At 40.7% G+C, this 21,237-nt stretch overlaps 1 protein-coding gene across 1 annotated transcript; it reads right to left on the bottom strand.

Annotated features, from left to right (window-relative positions):
• On the bottom strand, positions 179 to 20,916 carry LRRIQ4 (leucine rich repeats and IQ motif containing 4). The gene is made up of 5 exons (XM_021069768.1): positions 19,894 to 20,916; positions 9,812 to 9,985; positions 7,810 to 7,948; positions 6,585 to 6,781; positions 179 to 1,346 (listed from the first exon to the last, which is right to left on the bottom strand). The coding sequence occupies exons 1-5, from the start codon at positions 20,914 to 20,916 to the stop codon at positions 1,194 to 1,196; spliced, it is 1,686 nt and encodes a 561-aa protein (XP_020925427.1). The 3' UTR covers positions 179 to 1,193.

Below are 21,237 nucleotides of genomic sequence, written 5' to 3'. Positions count from 1 at the left end.
TGCTGTGAGCTGTGGTGTAGGTCACAGACGTGGCTCAGATCCCAAGTTGCTATGGCTCTGGCATAGGCCGGTGGCTGCAGCTCCTATTCGACCCCTAGCCTGGGAACTTCCATTTGCCTCGGGGGCGGCCCTAGAAAAGGCAAAAAGACCAAAAAAAAAAAAAAAAAAAAAAAAAGAAAGAAAAAAAGAAAGAGTCATCAGAAGAGGAGCTCTTGAGTGGTGTACATGGGGATGTTTTAGGAAAAGATTCTTCACTTCTCTGGGTGTTCCCATGAACTTCATGAACACCTATGCTCATGCAAAAACCCGTGAACAAATGTTCATAGCACCTTTATTCATATTAGCCAAAAAAACTGGAAACAGAGCAATACCTTCCAATGGGTATTAGAAAGTGCATAGTGAAACAAACTATGCTATACGACTCAGCAACTAGAAAGGAATGAACTATTGATAGATGTTCCACTTGGATGGGCTGCAAGTGAATCACGCAGAATAAAAAGGCCAGTCTCCCAAGGTGACACACTATGTGATTGCATTTATATGATATTTTTGAGAATACAAAATTAGAGAGATGGAGAACAGTTAGGAATTGGGAGAGAGATAGGTAGGTGGTAGGTGTGACTAAAGGTAATAGCACAAAGGAGATTGGTGGTGATGGAACAACTCTTTATCTTGATTGTGGTAGCTACACAAACTTGCGACTGGACACACACACATGAATGTATAGCAGATGGAATCTGAATAAGCTCTGTGGATGGTACTGATGTCCATTTCTGGTTTTGATACTGCGCTATAGTTATGTAAGATATCAACACTGAGGGAGGGTGAAGGGTGCAAGGACCTCCCAGTACATTTCTTTGGAACTTCCTGTGAATTCAAAATTAAACGTTTTAAGAGTAGACATGAGAGTACAATGAAACTCCATGTACCTATCACATGCTTCTACAATTACCAATTTATGGCCAATCTTGTTTCATTTGGGTCCTCCACACTTCTCTGTCCCTCATACTATTCTGAAGCAATTCCCAGTCATCATAGAACTTTTATTTGTCAACATTTCAGTAAAAGAATATTTATTTTTATATATAACCATATCTCTATGAGTAATTTTAGTGTGGGAGGCATCTAACTCCTGGAGATTTTGTCCTCTTAATCATCAGGTTTCATTACTCCAATTCATACACATAAAGCATTTATTTGTTATTTTTCTTTACAGGTTGTCCTTTTACATCCTTCTTTCCTTTCTTATCTTTTGGAGAACTCTTTCCCTTCTTTTGCAACTTTAGCAGGTCTTCAAATTTCCCAAATCCCTTCCGTACCATTATTCCACGCCACCATGCCTGAATCTGAAAACAGGACAAACCAGAACAGCATCAGCTGGTATTTCAATGGACTGGGCATGGTTACAGCTCTTTGGTCTGGGGTGTGGGTTTCAAGATGTGGAGAATGGAATACGATTAGAATTCTAAACCATGTTTTCTCTTTTTCTCAACTGGCTCATCATCTGGGCAAAAGCTTTTAAAAGTATTTAGTGCTTTTACATGTGAGGCACCGTTCTAGACATTTGGGAATCAGCAGTTAAATACCCATGGCACTGACTTTGTGGAGCTCAAAATCCAGTGAGGGGAAAAGAGGTGACTGTATAATTTGACAGATGGTAAGAAGTGCCACAGAGGTGACAGTGCGGAGCAAGGGGAAGCGCCTATGGCTGCCTTCCCTCTTGTTGCCAGACATCTGTGCTCCCACCCACGGCCAGCTCTCACTCGTTCTTGAGATCCTATCCCTTGTGCCAACTCAGGAACATCCCTTCTCTAGTAGAGTCTTCAAACCTGCCGGTGGCTCCCCACTTCTCTCAGAATAAAAACTCAAGTCCTTGCGATGGCTTACACAGTCCTATCTGATCTCCCTCCTGCTCAGCAGCTCTACCCTTGCAGGCCTCCTCTCTGCTCAGACACACCCAGGCTCCACTCCAGCCAGGGCCTTTGCCTTTGCTGCTTCTGCTGCCTGGAAAACCCTTATATTCAGAGATATCACCCTTCCACTGCTTCAAGAATTTGCTCATTTGTCATTGCTATGGACTGGATTATGTCCCTCATCCCACCCCTCTCCCCAGTTCATATGTTGAAGCCCTAACTCTCAATGTGGTGGTATTTGGAGATGGGGCCTTGGGAGGTAATTAGGTTTAGATAAGATCATGAGGATGGGGCTCTCATGATGGAATTAGTGCCCTTATAAGAAGAGTTATCACTAAGGTTGCTCTCCCTCTCTCCTTCCGTTCTCCCCCTCCCCCCATCATATAAGGACACAGTGAGAAGGCAGCTGTCTGCAAAGCAGGAAGGGAGCTCTCACCACAAACCAACCATGCTGGCTGGCATCATGATCCCAGATTTCTAGCCTTGAGAACTGAGAGAAAATAATTTTCTTTCCAACTGTACCACACGGGGAACTATAACCAGTCTCTTGGGATAGACAATAATGGAAGATATAAGAAAAAGAATGTATATACATGTGTGACTGGGTCACTATGCTATACAGCAGAAATTGACTCAAATCTGTAAATCAACTACACGCTAATAAAAAATAAAATTTGATTTAAAAAGTTTTCTTGTTCAAGCCATCCAGTTTATGATATATCATAATGGCCACCTGAGCTAGGACAGTCATTTTTCCATTGCGGTCTCCCCGACCATCTCACTAAATTGAAATCCCTATCTCACACACACACACACACCCCCACAACACATACGCAACACACACTACTTGTGGCAATATCAGTTTTCCTTAGCTTGAACTTTTTTTCAATACCACTTAATCACTTCCTAACATAGTATATGAAGTGATATTTTATGTTTTATATTCCATGTTCTTATTCCTATCATACTAGGTTAAAGCAATATGAGGACAGAAATATTTGTCCATTTTGTTCACTGGTGTTTTTCCAGTGCCTAGAATAGTATAAATATTTGTTGGATGAATGAATGAATGTGGTGGGTGAAGGTACGCTGTTTTATATTAGGTGAGTCAAGGGCAGCTGTGAGGATATTTAAGCAGAAACTGAACTAAGTGGGGGCCGGTGTCTTTTCCACTTCTGGGAGCAGCACCTCTGGGCCGAGTTAGGTGCCAGTGTTATGGCTCTGAGGCAGGAGAATGCATGGGCCCTGGAAAAACAGCAAGGATGCTGTTTGTGACTGAAGTAAAGTGAAAATGGTAAGGATGAAATGGGAGTGAAAACAGCAGATCGGTTAGGGTGATTGTCCAGGAGAGGCATCCTGGAAATTTACAGGGCTTTTTATTAAGATTTAACAGACTTCAGAGTTCCTGCCATGGTGCAGCAGAAAAGAATCCAACCAGGAACCATGAGGTTGAGGGTTTGATCCCTGGCCTTGCTCAATGGGTTAGGGATCCGACATTACCATGAGCTATGGTATAGGCTTGCAATTGTAGCTCTGATTTGACCCCTAGCCTGGGAACCTCCATATGCCACAGGTACAGACCTAAAAAGAAAAAAAGAAAAGAAAAAAAAAAGATTTAACAACTTCAATCATGTTACATGCACCCTGGTCTATTTTCCAGGGTGTGTAGGCTTGGAAAAGTGGGAAGCAACTAATTTCCAGAACTTCAACTTTCATATGTACCTGCCTCCCCTCCCCCAAAAGTGTCTGCCTGGAAAGTCAACTGCTGATCCTCTCATCCACCTCCCCTTCGCAATTGCCTGGCAGCCTCTCGTCCGCCTGAGTCTGACTAGGGGATTTTTGCTGGACTCCAAAAATCTCTGGGACACCAAAAAAAGGGACAATTCAAAATATTGGTATAGGAGTTCCCTGGTGGCTCAGCAGGTTAAGGATCTGACATTGTCACTGCTGTGGCTCTGGTTGCTGCTGTGGTGTGGGCTTGATCCCTGACCTGGGAACTTTCTCATGCCACAGGTGCAGCTGAAACCAAAAACAAAATGTCAGTATTGATGTCAGCTCTGAGGGCTGGGTAACCGATCCTTTAATAAGACAAGTGGCTTTGCTTTCAAGAAAATTGAAGATTTGTTACCTAAGAGCTATCTGATTTGGGGGCGGAATATATTTGGGAGAAATTCAGAGATGTGTGAGGCACTGATATTTAAAACAAGGTAATATAGGGAAAAAAATTTCTTCCATTCTTGTCAACTTATGAATTTGAACAAGATTTCTCAGTGTTTCATCTATAAAATAACAAAAATTGGAATAGAACTGATGCCAAACCCTGTCTCACACTAGCAACAAGTAATATTTATGCAAGGATATATAGACTATGTGAAAAAGCCTTTCTCATTTGTATACGTATTTTACAAAAATCCTATAGGTCGAATAATTAAATTTCAAAATTTGTAATAGATTTTATATTGTTTCGGTCAATTTTATTTTATTTTGTTTTATTTATTTATTTACTTTTGTCTTTTTGCCATTTCTTGGACCGCTCCCGTGGCATACAGAGGTTCCCAGTCTAGAGGTCTAGTCGGAGCCATAGCCCCGGCCTATGCCAGAGGCACAGCGACGCGGGATCGGAGCCGCATCTGCGACCTACACCACAGCTCACGGCAACGCCGGATTGTTAACCCACTGAGCAAGGCCAGGGATCCAACCCACAACATCATGGTTCGAGTTCCCAGGCTAGGAGTCTAATCAGAGATGTAGCTTCTGGCCGACAACACAGCCACAGCAACAGTAATTCAGGATCCGAGCCGCGACTGCGACCCATACCACAGCTCACAGCAACACCGGATCCTTAACCCACTGAGCAAGGGCATGGATTGAACCCTCAATCTCATGGTTCCTAGTCGGATTCGTTAACCACTGAGCCACGACGGGAACTCCTCGGTCAATTTTATATTTCTAATAATTATATAAGACTCAATCCAGAACATTAAAGCTCTATGGTCATAGAAAAAATTTTTATTTTAAAATGTAATTTATATAAATTTTTTGTAGCCCAGAAGTATGAAAGATGATCTATAAATGACTTAAAATTATATATAATATATAGAAATTTTTATATATAATATACATATATATATAGAGAGAGAGAATGAGAGAGGAACATTAAGATCAATTCTGAGAGGAAGTGGAATGGAAATACATGTTCAAGAAGAAAAAGAAATGATAAGATTTCTGCAGGCAAAATAAGAGATTATTTAAGTATTTTGTAAACTGATATCTACCTGACTTATCAAATCATAATAGTATTTATGTTCCAATGGATACATTTAAAATATTGATCTAACAACTCTCTCTTAAGATGTCAGTATGTAAAATTCATTGGCAGTAAATCTTTTGCAATGATTTAAACTTAGTGAAAAAAAATTAAAATATCAATTTTAAAATGTGCAAAAGAGTATGTTGTTTTTCAAAGTGCTTTTAGGAAGTATCCCAAAAGTATTAGTTTCATTCGTCCAGTGTAGTCATTCCTGAGTATGTGTATATTAAAAGTAATATTTAATATAAACTACTTTCCTTATTCCTTTATGTTACAGTCCAGGCATTATTTTTGATTTATTAAAATTATGTGTCTGTAGTAGTTTACATTATCTATGAGCTTAATTTCAGAAGAGTTAAGGAGGTATCACGTAATATTTATTAGAAAAGGGAGGATGTTATATCAGATATGGTCCAGGGCCACTGATAGAGGGTATTACAGACCAAAGACTAACTCTTATTTCAGGTAAAATGGAGAATCGTCCATTTCAGCAGAGAAGTGGCAAGATCTGAGCTATGAGGGCTTTTTTTTTTTTTTTTTTTCCTGTCTTTTTAGGGCCACACCCATGGTACATGGAGGTTCCAAGCCGCATCTTCGACCTGCACCACAGCTCATAGCAATGCCAGATCCTTAGCAAGCCCCAAGGATCAAACCTGCGTCCTCATGGATACTAGTCAGATACACTTCCACAGAGGCATGATGGGAACTCCCTGAGCTATGTTTAAATAGCATAAGTCTGACTGCTGAGTGGAAAGTATATTGCAGGGGAAGGACTAATTGGTGGACTAATGTAGTCATCTTGTTGTGAGGCGATGGGGTGTGGACCAGCTGAATGGAGAATACTGAATACTGACTGAAGTGGACATATTGCTCTGTCTGGGGTGTCCTGATGTCTCCATGGGTTTGGTGGATAAGGAGGAGAGTGACAAGGCTCTTAGCCCTTGACGCTGAGTTAGTGGCTGGGCAGAACTGTGGTCTCTAGGACCTCTGCTCCACAAATGCTTTCATTTCTAATTTTTCAGCCTTATCTTTCTGACTTTGATAATAAAATCTTTTCACTCCAGCAAATAGTCCAGTAGTTTTAGGTCATTTGGGATTTGAAGTTTTGGCTTTTTTTTTTTTTGCCTCTTTGTTGGCTTCTTATCTGACAAGGAGAAAAGGAAAAGACAAAAAATGCTGGGATGATGTTCAAAAATCTCTCATGTAGTGCTGGAGATGTAACAGTAAATGAGAATCTCTATTCTCAAGAAGGACAGGGTATAGATGGGTAAGGAGCAGCTCCATAGGATAATGTGTAATGTTTAACACTAAATCCACTCCAAGCAACTATGAGTGTTATCGGGAATTTTTGCTGATTTTACCTTTGTTGCCATTATGTTCATATTTCTTCTTTTTTTAAGGTGGATCCATACAGTCTCAGGGCCCTTGGTACACACTGTCATTGGGGGTTCTTCTATGGGATTGTTCATCAGTGTCAGAACCTTTAGATTCACTAGACTATCCAAATTCTCTGGAAGAGAAGTGATCAAGTTGTCCTCGAGCCGTAATTCTTTCAAAGCTGAAACAATTAAAAAATAATAATAATGGATTTGTCTTAAAAACAACCAAAGTTAAAGCATGCGTTCTTTAGTCCAATCACTTTGAAATGTTTCTTTCCTGCTGGGCCAAGGTAACAGAAGATAGCACATTTAATGAGGAAAACCAAGTTCTCTTTTTCATAACAACTCGAAGTTGTTGGAGCCAGTGTAAATAAGGATTAGAGACAGGAAAATAGTAAATACTAAAAAATGTTGAGAATGTCCTATTCCTCCAGGGACCACAGACAGGATTCGAATGCGTAGTCAGGAGCATGACTAAGGAGGGAGCGTACCCACCCCTGCCTCTAATCTTTGAATGTCCTGTAGGTAGGCAACAGCTTCCACTCACATTCTTTCATCTTCCTTTCATTAAAGAATAGTCATAGTTGGAAAACATCTATAAACCTGAAGATTCAGAACACTGTGGCCAAAAAACCATCTTTTAATCTGGCTCCAGTAGGAGCTAGGAAAAGCCTATTATTTGGATGAATGGATATATAAATAACAATTTAGTCTAGTGGAAAATATTTGTGAGTTTAAGTATAAATCATGTATGATTTGTCATGTCAATCACATGGCTCCAAATGTCCCCTCCCCCCTTGCTAATTTCAGTGCCCTGGGTCAATACTTTCCCTTTTATTCACATAACTTGGTGATCTAATGCAAACTTACTAAAGGACCCCCAACTCCAAATTCTGGCAGGTAGTAGGTATTCAGTAAATTCTTGTTCGTGGTATACTGGATTTATAGATGAATGCTAATTTTCCTAGCAGTTGCTATTTTCTTTTCAATTCCCAATAAACCATCTAATCACCTTTGTAAGGCTCTTAGTTGTATTAATCAGGCACCTGGCCTTCCCCACATCACTAGGAAGCCCTTCAAGGAGGTGAAGAGATAAATCTATGCTCTCAACTCTTAGACTGGTCTTTAGTAGTGCAAGGAAGCCCTCAATAATGGGGAATGTTGGTCTCAAACTCTACTGGGCTGCAGATCTACAAAGATTCTATACCTTGTGCTTGGCAAATGGCATCTGGAAGTTGCTTAATCAGATTATGGCGGCAATCAAGAATTTCCAGGTTAGGCATTGAACCCAAGGATACAGGCAGGTGCTCAAGATGATTGTTTTCTATGTACAGCTCTTTAAGACTCTGAAAGAACACAAGAGTATACCATAATGATCTTAACATTGGTAAAGGAATTATGACAACCAGAAATACCTGTGAGTTCCCATGTTCTTTCAATGGGGATATTATTATGCATTGGGATAAAGGGGAAAACATATTTAAAGAACCATCATCAAAAAATACAACTATTTTTGAATAAAGCCACTAGTCATGATTCCCATTTATGCAGAGAATAGAAAACATGGGAATCTAATGTTTATTTGTTTCATGAGAATTTTCTGAAAAAACAATATGGATCATTTAACTACAAATATCATTTGTTTCCTTTCAATAGCTAATTATCTGTGGCAGTTGTTACAAAGTGCAATTGCCTCAATTATCAATCCAACATCACCCAAGAGGAAGTAGCCAAGAGGTGTAGAGCATAGGTTAACTATTTTCAAACTCATTGGGCAAAAAAGTAATATTTGCAGTTCACCCTAAGAATCTGAAGAGTGTGGCATGACATACTAAGAAGCAAGTTGGTGAAAGGAGTTCTATGAGCACAGGGCAAAAGAATGGAGAATTAGGAATAGGTGCTGTACATATCATTGCTTAATTCCACGACCAGGAGTTATGTAGTGGCTTATACCTACTTTAGCATTAGTAAGAGTATAGCACTATGGAGTTCCCTGGTGGCTCAGCAGATTAAGGATCTAGTGTTGTTATTGCTGTGGCGTGGATTTGATCCCTGGCCTGGGAACTTCCACATGTCGTGGGCACGGCCAAAACAGCAACAACAAAAATCACTCTTTAAAGTATGTATACATAAAGACACATTGGTCTGGCTACTTGGGATGATGTTATCTTGTTGCTTTGCTAGGATTTAGCAGTGCTCTGGACCTATCTTCAGCATGAACCTGGTGCAACAGTTAAATAAACCATGATATGCCTTCTACCATGCAGGTAGGAAAATCAGACTGTCCCATACAAAATGCAAACTCTGGAGTTCCTGTCATGGCTCAGCAGTAAATGAACCCGACTAGTATCCATGAGGACGCAGGTTCGATCCTGGGCCTCACTCAGTGGGTTAAGGATCCTGCGTTGCTGTGAGCTGTGGTATAGGTCACAGATGCAGCTCAGATCTGACATTGCTGTGGCTGTGGTGTGGGCCAGCAGCTACAGCCTTGATTTGACTCCCTAGCCTGGGTCAAATGTGCCACAGGTATGACCCTAAAAAGACAAAAAAAAAAAAAAAAGCCGGAGTTCCCGTCGTGGCGCAGTGGTTAATGAATCCGACTAGGAACCATGAGGTTGCGGGTTCGATCCCTGGCCTTGCTCAGTGGGTTAAGGATCCGGCGTTGCCGTGAGCTGTGGTGTAGGTCGCAGACGCGGCTCGGATCCCGCGTTGCTGTGGCTCTGGCGTAGGCCAGAGACTACAGCTCCGATTGGACCCCTAGCCTGGGAACCTCCATATGCCGCGGGAGCGGCCCAAGAAATAGCAAAAAAAAAAGACAAAAAAAAAAAAAAAAGCCATGTCATCTGTTTGATATTTAACTTCAAAATAGTACAATTTTCAGGGGATTCTTTTAAAAAGTGGAAATTAATTGGAAGTGGTATAGCTCAATTTCTATAAATAAAACAGGCCAAACCATACAGTAGAAATGATATGGCATGGCATATCCAAGAACAATCACAATAGAATGCTCTTTGAGTATGGAACCTAGGGTTGTTCAGGAAGACAGTGGAAGCCTCAGAGTATAATAATGACAGCTGTTGGGAGCTGAAAATATAATATGAATAATTCTTCATGCCACCATGAGAATACCATCATATTTTCTCAATACCAGCCAACTCAAGGAATTAGTGGGTATATGCTTCTTTGCCTGCTCATTTGGGGAGGCTTACCTGTAGCTTCCTAATGCATTCTGGCAAATGGGTAAGTTTGGCTCCCTGATCTTGGCCAATGTATAATTTCTCTAAAGACTCTAAAGAAAGAATTTCTTCTGGAAATGAAGAGAACTGATTTCCAGTTAGTCCAAGCATCTTCAGTTTTGAAAGTGAACCAAAGTCTGAAGGCAACTGGAAGTATTCCAAAAAGACGAGTTTCAGGTCAAGATTAATTTTAACAGTAAGCAAATAAATTGGATTTTAGTTTAGAGACAGATAGTTTAAAAAAAAAAAAGGAGAGCATATTAGCATCTTCTATTGATGAAAAGTTGGCACATATGTTTGCATGTATAGTATTTATACTTGTAGATCTGAAGTCTGGAGTTCTACTTTTTCCCCCAGACTCTCTGCTCTTTACTTTCATGCCCTGTTTTAATTTAGAGCAATTTTTAACCTACTTTATTGCAAAATTTTAAACTATAGTGTAGCAAATGCTTGACACTACTGAAAGAAAAGGTGCTAAGCTTATTAGTATAATATTCATAATTATTCAGTTATTGGAACTGATCAGTTTAGTGACATGACCTCTCACCCCAAAATTGCTCAGAAGTTTCAAAATCAAAGTCGAAATTTCAGTTAGAAACAAACAACAAACTATTATGATTAGATCCTCTGGCCTCAAGTGGATCCCAAAGTTATGTGCCCTGGTGTTAGGCAGGCATGCCACAGACACCCAGACTTTTTCTGAGTTGGAAGGCATTAAAAAGGTCCCTACTCTAACCCTCTAATAAGGTTTTTTTTTTTCTTTCTTTTTTTTTTTTTTTTTGGTCTTTTTGCCTTTTCCAGGGCCACTCCCATGGCATACGGAGGTTCCCAGGCTAGGGGCCTACACCAGAGCCACAACATCGCAGGATCCGAGCCACATCTGTGACCTACGCCATAGCTCAGGGCAATGCCAGATCCCAACCCACTGAACAAGGCCAGGGATCAAACCCGAAACCTCATGGTTCCTAGTCAGATTCATTTCTGCTGTGTCACAACGGGAACTCCTCTTTGAATATGTTCCATAACTAGCCGTCCAGCACACATTTAAACAGCACTCCCTGGGATGAAAAGCTTATTGAATGAAGACCCCTGCTGATCAGATTTCCTTCTCCTATGGAGCCAAAATCTGTGTCACTATGATATTCACTTATTGGTCTCTTTCTGGCCCTTTGGAACCACATGGACAAAATCTCATTCTTAAAATATGCAACGCGATTCTCCTATTGATTATGTTACAGAGATGCCTGTTTTCTCATAGGAAAAAGGGCCCAGCTCTGTATCTTGACAGCTTCTTAACTCGTTCTGTAACACATTTCCCTCATCTGGCTTTATTCCGCCTTGGGAAATCCTTCCTCACAGGGCCCTGCTTTAGCCCTGGGACTTTCCTTCCACCCAGTCCCTAATCGTCACTCTACTTTTCAGGAGAAAGGTTAGTAGAGTTCAGCTCAGCCCAACCTCTCTATCGGTGGGTGGAATAGATACATAATTAGAAAATAGATTATCCCTAGAGTGGGCTTGCTTTTTGACTTATCACGTACCTGGAGTCTGCCATAAGACATTTCTCTCTCTCTCTCTCTCTCTCTCTCTCTCTCTCTCTCTCTCTCTCTCTCTCTCTCTCTCTCTCTCTCTCTCTCTCGGGGGCTGCACCAGTGGCAAATGGAAGTTCCTGGGCTGGGGCTGAGTAAGAGCTGCAGCTGCCGGCCTACACCACAGCCACAGCAACAGCAACGCCAGACCTGAACTGCATCTGTGACCGACGCTGCAGCTCACAGCAACACTGGATCCTTAACCCATGAGCAAGGCCAGGGATGGAACCCCTATCCTTACCAATACTATATTGGGTTCTTAACCCACTGAACCAAAACGGGAACTCCAGGACATTTTTTTTTTTTCTTTATTGAGTAGGGTCAGGGCCTATTTTCTTTAAAATGTTAGAAGATGTTTACAGTTTTTTTTATTTATTTACAGTAAAAAAAAAAAAAAACACAAATCTCAGAACAAGTCAATCTCCAAAAAAACTGATATTTAAGCTTTCCTTCTGGCTGTTTTGAAATTCTTCATCAGGCCCTTAGATCCCTTCAATGCAAAGCATCTGCATTCAATGCAGTCTGAAATAATGGGTAAATATTTTTCAATCTAACCACTTCATTATAACCTAGTCATTTCACTCTTAGTGCTGTTTGCTTAGCTCAGAAGTTTAGCTTTTCTTTTTCAAAAGCCATTGAAAATTTAAAGATTTTTTTCAGGATATTCAAGATCCAATAATTAATCCCATCATAGTCATATTAAAATACAGTGGAGGAGTTCCCATTGTGGCTCAGGGGTAATGAACCCAAGTAGTATCCATGAGGATGTGGGTTTGGTTCTGGGCCTTGCTCAGTGGGTTAAGGATCTGGTATTGCTGTGAGCTGTGGTATGGGTCACAGACGTAGCTTGGATCCCAAGTTGCTGTGGCTGTGGTGTAGGCAGACAGCTGCAGCTCCAACTTGACCCCTAGCCTGGGAACCTCCATGTGACGCAGGTGCAGCCCTAAAACAAAACAAAACAAAGTACAGTTGAAATAAATCTGGATGTACAGGATATCTTTGAAGAGTTAAATGAGAACAATTACTACTGACATTATAACTGAGCTGTAGCCACTTTGAAGTTGAATTTTCCTCCCTTAAAGGAAATGTATTGTATAAATAAAATTCATCTAAATGCATACTGAAAGTCAACTATTTTTGGTTCCACCTAGGCAAGAAGAAGCTACTGGCCAGGCTTTAAGCCCCATGAGGTAAACTTTGGGGGTGGGAGAAATAAGGAGCTGGCTGAAAGGCCATGTGTCATGGAGAGAAATGCACTGGGAGGCTCCTGGAGGGGTTGGCATAATAGGAAATTGAGAAAGGAAGATAAAAACACTGACATGCCTTCATAAGAATTGAAAAATAATAAGCACTGGTACATAGAGATTCTCATATACAATATAACTTTGAACATGTCTAAATGTTGGTGCAGTTTGACTTGTAGTAAAACTTGGTATTGGATGAGGCTTAACTTTGTGAAGAAGTCATCTGTGTGACTCTCCTTCTCCCTGATCTCTTAGAATGTCTCACAGGAAGGGACTAGGTGTCATTCATGACTCAATAGGACTTAAGTGAATCCAGGGCATTTTATATTTTGAGGCTTTCACTCCTGCTGTGGAATGACATTTTGTTCACTATAAAAGAAAGCTCTTACATCAGTGGCAGAATAGTTGGAAGATGAGCAGAGGGTTTCTCATAGAACCTTGAAAATCCTTCAAGGTGAGTTGCTACCTAAGTAGAGATTAAGTTATAGATTACCTTCCTAAATCTTAAAGTCATCATCAAAATGTTTACTTCCTGAAAGGTAGTTTTAAAATTGGATAGCAATGAAGAAAACCAGAATCTCCTCCCTCCCCAAAGTTCTAGAAACTGAAAAAAAGTCAAAGGTTAAAAAAGAACAAAAAACAGAAGACAACTTTAAGGCTGGGACTTTTTTTTAACAATGATTTTTATTTTTCCCATTATAGCTGATTTACAGTGTTCCGCCAATTTTCTAAGGCACAGCAAGGTGAACCAGTCACACATACACGTATACACTCTTTTTTCTCACATTATCACGCTCCATCACAAGTGACCAAACATAGTTCCCAGTGATATAGAGCAGGATCTCATGGCTAATCCATTCTAAAGGCAATAGTTTGCATCTATTAACCCCAAATTCCCAGTCCCTCCCACTCCCTCCCCCACCCCTTGGCAACCACAAGTCTGTTCTCCAAGTCCATGATTTTCTTTTCTGTGGAAAAGTTCATTTGTGCCATATATTAGATTCCAGATATAAGCGAAACCATATGGTATTTGTCTTTCTCTTTCTGACTTATTTCATACAGACAAATGGAATAGAATAGAGAACCTAGAAATAAACCCAGACACCTATGGTCAATTAATCTTCGACAAAGGAAACAAGACTATTAAATGGGGAAAAGACAGTCTTTTCAGCAACTGGTGCTGAGAAAACTGGACATCCACATGTAAATCAATGAAACTGGAACACATCCTTGTACCACGCATAATAATAAACTCAAAATTGCTTAAGGGCTTTTTTTTTTAATTTTTAATTTCCCCACTGTACAGCAAGGGGATCAAGTTATCCTTACATATATACCTTACAATTACATTTTTCCCCCACCCTTTGTTCTGTTGCAACATGAGTATCTAGACAAAGTCCTCAATGCTACTCAGCAGGATCTCCTTGTAAATCTATTCTAAGTTGTGTCTGATAAGCCCAAGCTCCCGATCCCTCCCACTCCCTCCCCCTCCCATCGGGCAGCCACAAGTCTTTTCTCCAAGTCCATCATTTTCTTTTCTGTGGAGATGTTCATTTGTGCTGGATATTAGATTCCAGTTATAAGTGATATCATATGGTATTTGTCTTTGTCTTTCTGGCTCATTTCACTCAGTATGAGATTCTCTAGCTCCATCCATGTTGCTGCAAATGGCATGATGCCATTCTTTTTGATGGCTGAGTAGTATTCCATTGTGTACATATACCACTTCTTCCTAATCCAATCCTCTGTTGATGGACATTTGGGCTGTTTCCATGTCCTGGCTCTTGTGAATAGTGCTGCAATGAACATGCGGGTGCATGTGTCTCTTTTAAGTAGAGTTTTGTCTGGATAGATGCCCAAGAGTGGGATTGTGGGGTCATATGGAAGTTCTATGTATAGATTTCTAAGGTATCTCCAAACTGTTCTCCATAGTGGCTGTACCAGTTGACATTCCCACCAGCAGTGCAGGAGGGTTCCCTTTTCTCCACAGCCCCTCCAGCACTTGTTATTTGTGGATTTATTAATGATGGCCATTCTGACTGGTGTGAGGTGGTATCTCATGGTAGTTTTGATTTGCATTTCTCTTACAATCAGCAATGCTGAGCATTTCTGCATGTGTTTGCTGGCCATCTATATATCTTCTTTGGTGAACAGTCTATTCAGGTCTTTTGCCCATTTTTCCATTGATTGATGGGCTTTTCTGCTGTTGGGTTGTATAAGTTGCTTATATATTCTAGAGATTAAGCTCTTGTCCATTGCATCATTTGAAACTATTTTCTCCCATTCTGTAAGTTGTCTTTTTGTTTTCTTTTGGGTTTCCTTTGCTGTGCAAAAGCTTTTCAGTTTGATGAGGTCCCACGGGCTTATTTTTGCTCTAATTTCTATTGCTTTGGGAGACTGACCTGAGAAAGTATTCATGATGTTGATGTCAGAGGGTGTTTTGCCGATGTTCTCTTCTAGGAGTTTGATGGTGTCCTGTCGTATATTTAAGTCTTTCAGCCATTTTGAGTTTATTTTTGTGCATGGTGTGAGGGTGTGTTCTAGTTTCATTGCTTTGCATGCAGCTGTCCAGGTTTCCCAGCAATGCTTGCTGAATAGACTTTCTTTTTCCCATTTGATGTTCTTGCCTCCCTTGTCAAAGATTATTGACCATAGGTGTCAGGGTTTATTTCCGGGTTCTCTATTCTGTTCCATTGGTCTGTCTGTCTGTTTTGATACCAGCACCACACTGTTTTGATGACTGTGGCTTTGTAGTATTTCTTGAAGTCTGGGAGAGTTATGCCTCCTGCTTGGTTTTTGTTTCTCAGGATTGCTTTGGCGATTCTGGGTCTTTTGTTGTTGCATATAAATGTTTGGATTGTTTGTTCTAGTTCTGTGAAAAATGTCATGGGTCATTTGATAGGGATTGCATTGAATCTGTAGATTGCTTTGGGTAGTATGGCCATTTTTACAATATTGATTTTCCCAATCCAGGAACATGGAATATCTTTCCATTTCTTTACATCTTCTTTGATTTCTTTGATTAAAGTTCTATAGTTCTCCTACCATTTGACCCAGCAATCCCACTCCTGGGCATCTATCCAGGGAAAACCATGACTCGCAAAGACACATGGACTCCAATGTTCATTGCAGCACTACTTTCAATAGCCAAGACATGGAAACAACCTAAATGTCCATCGACAGAGGAGTGGATCAAGAAGAGGTGGTACATATACACAATGGAATAGTACTCAGCCATCAAAAAGAACGAAATACCAGCATTTTTAGCAACATGAATGGACCTAGAAACTATCATGCTAAGTGAAGTCATCCATACAATGAGACACCAACATCAAATGCTTTCACTGATATGTGGAATCTGAAAAAAGGACAGACGGAACTTCTTTGCAGAACAGATGCTGACTCACAGACGTTGAAAAACTTATGGTCTCTGGAGGAGACAGTTTGGGGGTGTGGGGGGATGTGCTTGGGCTGTGGGATGGAAATCCTGTGAAATCATATTGTTATGATCATTATACAACTACAGATGTGATAAATTCATTTGAGTAATAAAAAATAAAGAAAGAAAGAAAGAATAAAGTTTTATAGTTCTCGGCATATAAATCCTTTACCTCTTTGGTCAGGTGTATTCCGAGGTATTTGATTTTGTGAGGTGCAATTTTAAAAGGTATTGTATTTTTGTATTCCTTTTCTAATATTTCATTGCTGGTATAGAGAAATGCAACTGACTTCTGAATGTTAATCTTATATCCCGCTACTTTGCTGAATTTATTAATCAGTTCAAGTAGTTTTGGGGTTGAGTCCTTAGGGTTTTCTATGTATGGTATCATGTTGTCTGCATACAGTGACAGTTTTATCTCTTCTCTTCCTATTTGGATGCCTTTTATTTCTTTTGTTTGCCTAATTGCTGTGACTAGGACTTCCAAAACTATGTTGAAGAGCAGTGGTGAGAGTGGGCATCCCTGTCTTGTTCCAGATTTGAGTGAGAAGGCTTTCAGTTTTTCCCCATTGAGTATTATATTTGCTGTGGGTTTATCACAAATGGCTTTGATTATGTTCAGGAATGTTCCCTCTATACCCACTTTGGTGAGGGTCTTGATCATGAATGGATGTTGGACTTTGTCAAATGCTTTTTCTGCGTCTATTGAGATGATCATATGATTTTTGACTTTTCTTTCGTTAATGTGGTGTATGATGTTGACTGATTTGCGTATGTTGAACCATCCTTGTGAACCTGGGATGAATGAACCCTACCTGGTCATGGTGTATAATTTTTTTGATATGTTGTTGGATTCGGTTGGCTAAGATTTTGTTGAGAATTTTTGCATCTATATTCATCAATGATATTGGGCGATAGTTTTCTTTTTTGGTGGTATCTCTGTCTCGTTTTGGAATTAGGGTGATGGTGGCATCATTTGAATGTCTTTGGGAGTATTCCTTCTTCTTCAACCTTTTGAAAGAGTTAAAGGAGGATGGGCACTGCTTAAAGACTTAAATGTAGGACAAGACACCATCAAACTCCTGGAAGAGAACATAGGCAAAACATTCTCTGATATCAACCTTACAAATGTTTTCTCAGGTCAGTCTCCCAAAGCAACAGAAATAAAAGCAAAAATAAACCAATGGGACCTAACCAAACTGACAAGCTTTTGCACAGCAAAGGAAACCATAAAAAAAAAAAGACAAATTACAGAATGGGAGAAAATAGTTTCAAACAATGCAACAGACAAGGGGTTAATCTCTAAAATACACAAACTTATACAACTCAACAGCAAAAAAGCCAACAACCCAATGGAAAAATGGGCAAAAGACCTGAATAGACTGTTCACCAAAGAAGATATACAGAAAGCCAATAATCACATGAAAAAAATGCTCAGCATCACTGATTATTAGAGAAATGCAAATCAAAACTACTATGAGGTACCACCTCACACAAGCCAGAATGACTATCATTAATAAATCCACAAATAACAAATGCTGGAGAGGGTGTGGAGAAAAGGGAACCCTTCTGCACTGTTGGTGGGAATGTAAATAGGGACAACCACTATGGAAAACAGTACGGAGGTACTTTAGAAAACTATACATAGAACTACCATATGACCCAGCAATCCCACTCTTGGACATATATCCGGACAAAACTTTCCTTGAAAAAGACACATGCACACACATGTTCACTGCAGTACTATTCACAATAGCCAGGACATGGAAATGACCCAAATGTCCATTGACAGATGATTGGATTAAGAAGACATGGTATATATAAACAATGGAATACTACTCAGCCATTAAAAAAAAAAGGCTGGGACTTGTATAACGTATGAGGTACACATGAGAGTGGTGTTCATGGCCAGGAAAAACAGACCTATTATTGGTTACTGTTGTTGATTTCTAGACCTCCCTTTCTCTTTCCAGTTGTCTTCTGCTTTTAACAGGACTCTGTTCCTTTAAATTTTCAAATGTTAAAAAAAAAAAAAAAAAGAATATCGGAGCTCCCAATGTGGCGCAGAAGAAACAAATCCAACTAGGAACCATGAGGTTTCAGGTTTGATCCCTCACCTTGCTCAGTAGGTTAAGGATCCAGCATTGCCGTGAGCTGTGGTGTAGGTTGCAGCTGTGGCTCAGATCTGGCATTACTGTTGCTGTGGTATAGGCTGGCAGCTACAGCTCCAATTAGACCCCTAGCCTGGGAACCTCTATATGCCTCGAGTGTGGCCCTAAAAGGACAAAAGACAAAAAGAAAAGAAAAAAAAAAAGAAAAAACCAGCACCTGTACCCACCTTCCAAAACTCTGTTAATAAACAAAGTGAAATACTGCAATTAAAGTTGAGTTCTCCTTATGTCCCTGCTTCCTTGACTTCCTCCTTCTTCCCAGAGGCAGCTACTATTAGGAATTTCGTGGGTTTTTCCCCCAGTACATATTTTTATACTTTTATTACATATAGAAATAGCTAAAAAAAGTGTTGTCTGTGTTGTGTGTTTGTAATTTTGTGCGATTAAAGATTATGTATGGTTTAAGTTTCTGTAATTAGGTGCTTTACCTTTTTTTTTTTTTTTTTTTTTTTTTGGTCTTTTTCCTAGGGCCACACCTGAGGCATATGGAGGTTCCCAGGCTAGGGGTCTAATCGGAGCTGTTGCCCCAGGCTACGCCACAGCTACAGCCACAGTCACGCCATATCCGAGCTGCGTCTGTGACCTACACCACAGCTCACAGCAATGCCAGATCCTTAACCCACTGAGTGAGGCCAGTGATCGAACCTGCAACCTCATGGTTCCTAGTCGGATTCGTTAACCACTGACTCATGATGGGAACTCCTAGGTGTTTTTAATAAACATTCCAGTTTTGAGACCTATCCATTTTGGCACATATATCTCCAGTTCACTTAAATTGTTGTGCAGTAGTCCACTTTATGACTATATCACAATTTACTTTTGAATTCCTCTACCAACTGACACTTAGATCATCTTCCACACTTTGTGATTATCATCAATGCTGTGATAGGCATTTTGGAACACACTACCCTGCACCCAGGCAGGGAAGTTTCTATAGGGACAAATCCAGTTTTGCAATTTCCCATGAATGGAACATTAAAGGTCTAAGGTTGAGAGCTCCCTCCTAGTGCAGCAGGTTAAGAACCTGATATTGTCACTACTGTGGCTCTGGTTATAGCTATAGTTTGGGTTTGATCCCTGGCCCAGGAACTTCCACTTGCTGAGGGTATGGAAAAAAAAAAAATAAAGAAGCCCAAGTTTGTGTGTGTCAGAAAACTCTGCTATTTTAGGAAGCCCTGTTAGGAGATGGTCTTTGTTCAGAAAATGAACCTGCAGCCCAGCCTGTGGGTTGGAATCCTGGCTTTATCACAGTACAGGTATGTAGCCTATACAAGTTAGTTAAGCGTCTCATGCCTCATTTTCCTCAAAGATCACTGAGGATAAAACCCACATCAAAAAGTCCTTGTGAGGATTAAATGAGATAATACAGGTAAAACATTTACCCCAGTGACTGGCACATATATATTGTAACTAAACATCAGCTACTATTTATGATTACTGTTGCTATTGGGCGGGGGAAGTATCATAAATTATGCCCTTGTTGGATATATTTGTTAACCCCAGATTTTTGGCCATAAACTCAGTCTAAATTTTCTGAAGTCACAGAACCATATCAATTAAGGGCCAGAAGGGCCCTGGATGGAAGCATAGTGACAGCCAGGAAGGGAATCAGTACCTGGTATATTTTATTATCATCCAGCGCCAGGATTTCCAGGTTCCTGAGGGCACAGATCTGCAGCGGACAACATTCCAGACAGTTCTGACTGAGATCAAGGAAGCGCAGGTTGACCAGGCGCCGAAAGTTGTGGCGCAGCACCCGCAGGCCTGTGTTGCGCAGGTAGAGCAGGTGCAGCGAGGTCCACTTGCAGATGAGACGCGGCACCTTCTCCAGGTGGTTCCCGCTCAGCCCCACCTCGGTCATCTCTGTGAGCTCCGCCAGCGTGTGTGGGATGGAGTGGAGGCGGTTGTAGGATAGATCCAGCACTGACAGCTGGGTACACTGGCACAGCGCCTCGGGGAGAACCGGCAAGCTGTTGTAAGCCACGTAGAACTTCCTCAGTTTCCTCAGGTTCCCAATCTCTTCTGGGATGACAGTCAGCTTGTTCTCATCCAGGTCGATGATCTCCAGGTTGTCAAGAAGACACAGCTCCAGGGGGAAAACTTCAAATTGGTTTTGCTTCAGGTGGATCTCCCTCAGTTTGGTCTGGTTCGCGATTTCCTTGGGCAGAGATTTCAGGTGGTTTCCAGCCAATCCAAGCAGCTCGAGGTGGTGGAGGAGTTTACAGAGCACGATGGGGATCTCCCCCATGTCAGTGTGGTAGAGGCGGAGCTCACGTAGCTTGCGGTTGCTGCTGAGCACTGGAAGGGATGAGGCCAGGAGCGGGTTGTCACTCAGGTCCAGGCCCTCCAGTCTGCTCAGCTCCCCCAGTTCAGGGCACAGGTCCCTTAACTTGTTCTTGTTCAGGTAGAGGATCCTGACATTCCTTAGGTACTTAATATCCTTGGGGATTTCTGTAATCTGGTTGTTTTCCAGATGCACTTCCTCTAATTCTCTTAATTCTAAAATCGCCGCTGGAATGGCAGGCAAGCTCTGATTAGAAGCGTCAATGAAAAATGTCCTATCAGAGACCTGCTGTGAATGATGTTTCTGATGAATTCTAGATGAATATTCTCCTGAGTTTGTCATGTCATTTGACATTATTCTGATGGAAAGTTCAAATATTCAAAATCTGAAATACTGGGAAAGAAAGAAAAAAAAAAGCATCATTTACCTGCCACCAGACTTGATATCCTTAGGAGAAATGAAATTAAAATTTAATTGATTAAATTTAGTGCTATGACACAACATAATGTAGGTTTTTGTGTTTCATGTGAAGAGAAGAATTAGTGTAGACTCCTATTTCTCCTAACAGGTTGACTACTATTTTTTTTTTAAAGTTGTCTAATTTCAGTTTTTAGAAATGCCTATTTTGATTCTCTTTTCAGGTTGGATATGGAAGATTGCAAAAGAGGGAGTTCC

The sequence above is a fragment of the Sus scrofa genome, chromosome 13, assembly GCF_000003025.6.
Source record: "Sus scrofa isolate TJ Tabasco breed Duroc chromosome 13, Sscrofa11.1, whole genome shotgun sequence".
NCBI lineage: Eukaryota > Metazoa > Chordata > Mammalia > Artiodactyla > Suidae > Sus > Sus scrofa.
The sequence above is the reverse complement of the archived record's forward strand: the minus strand, read 5'-3'. Positions and strand labels throughout refer to the sequence as shown.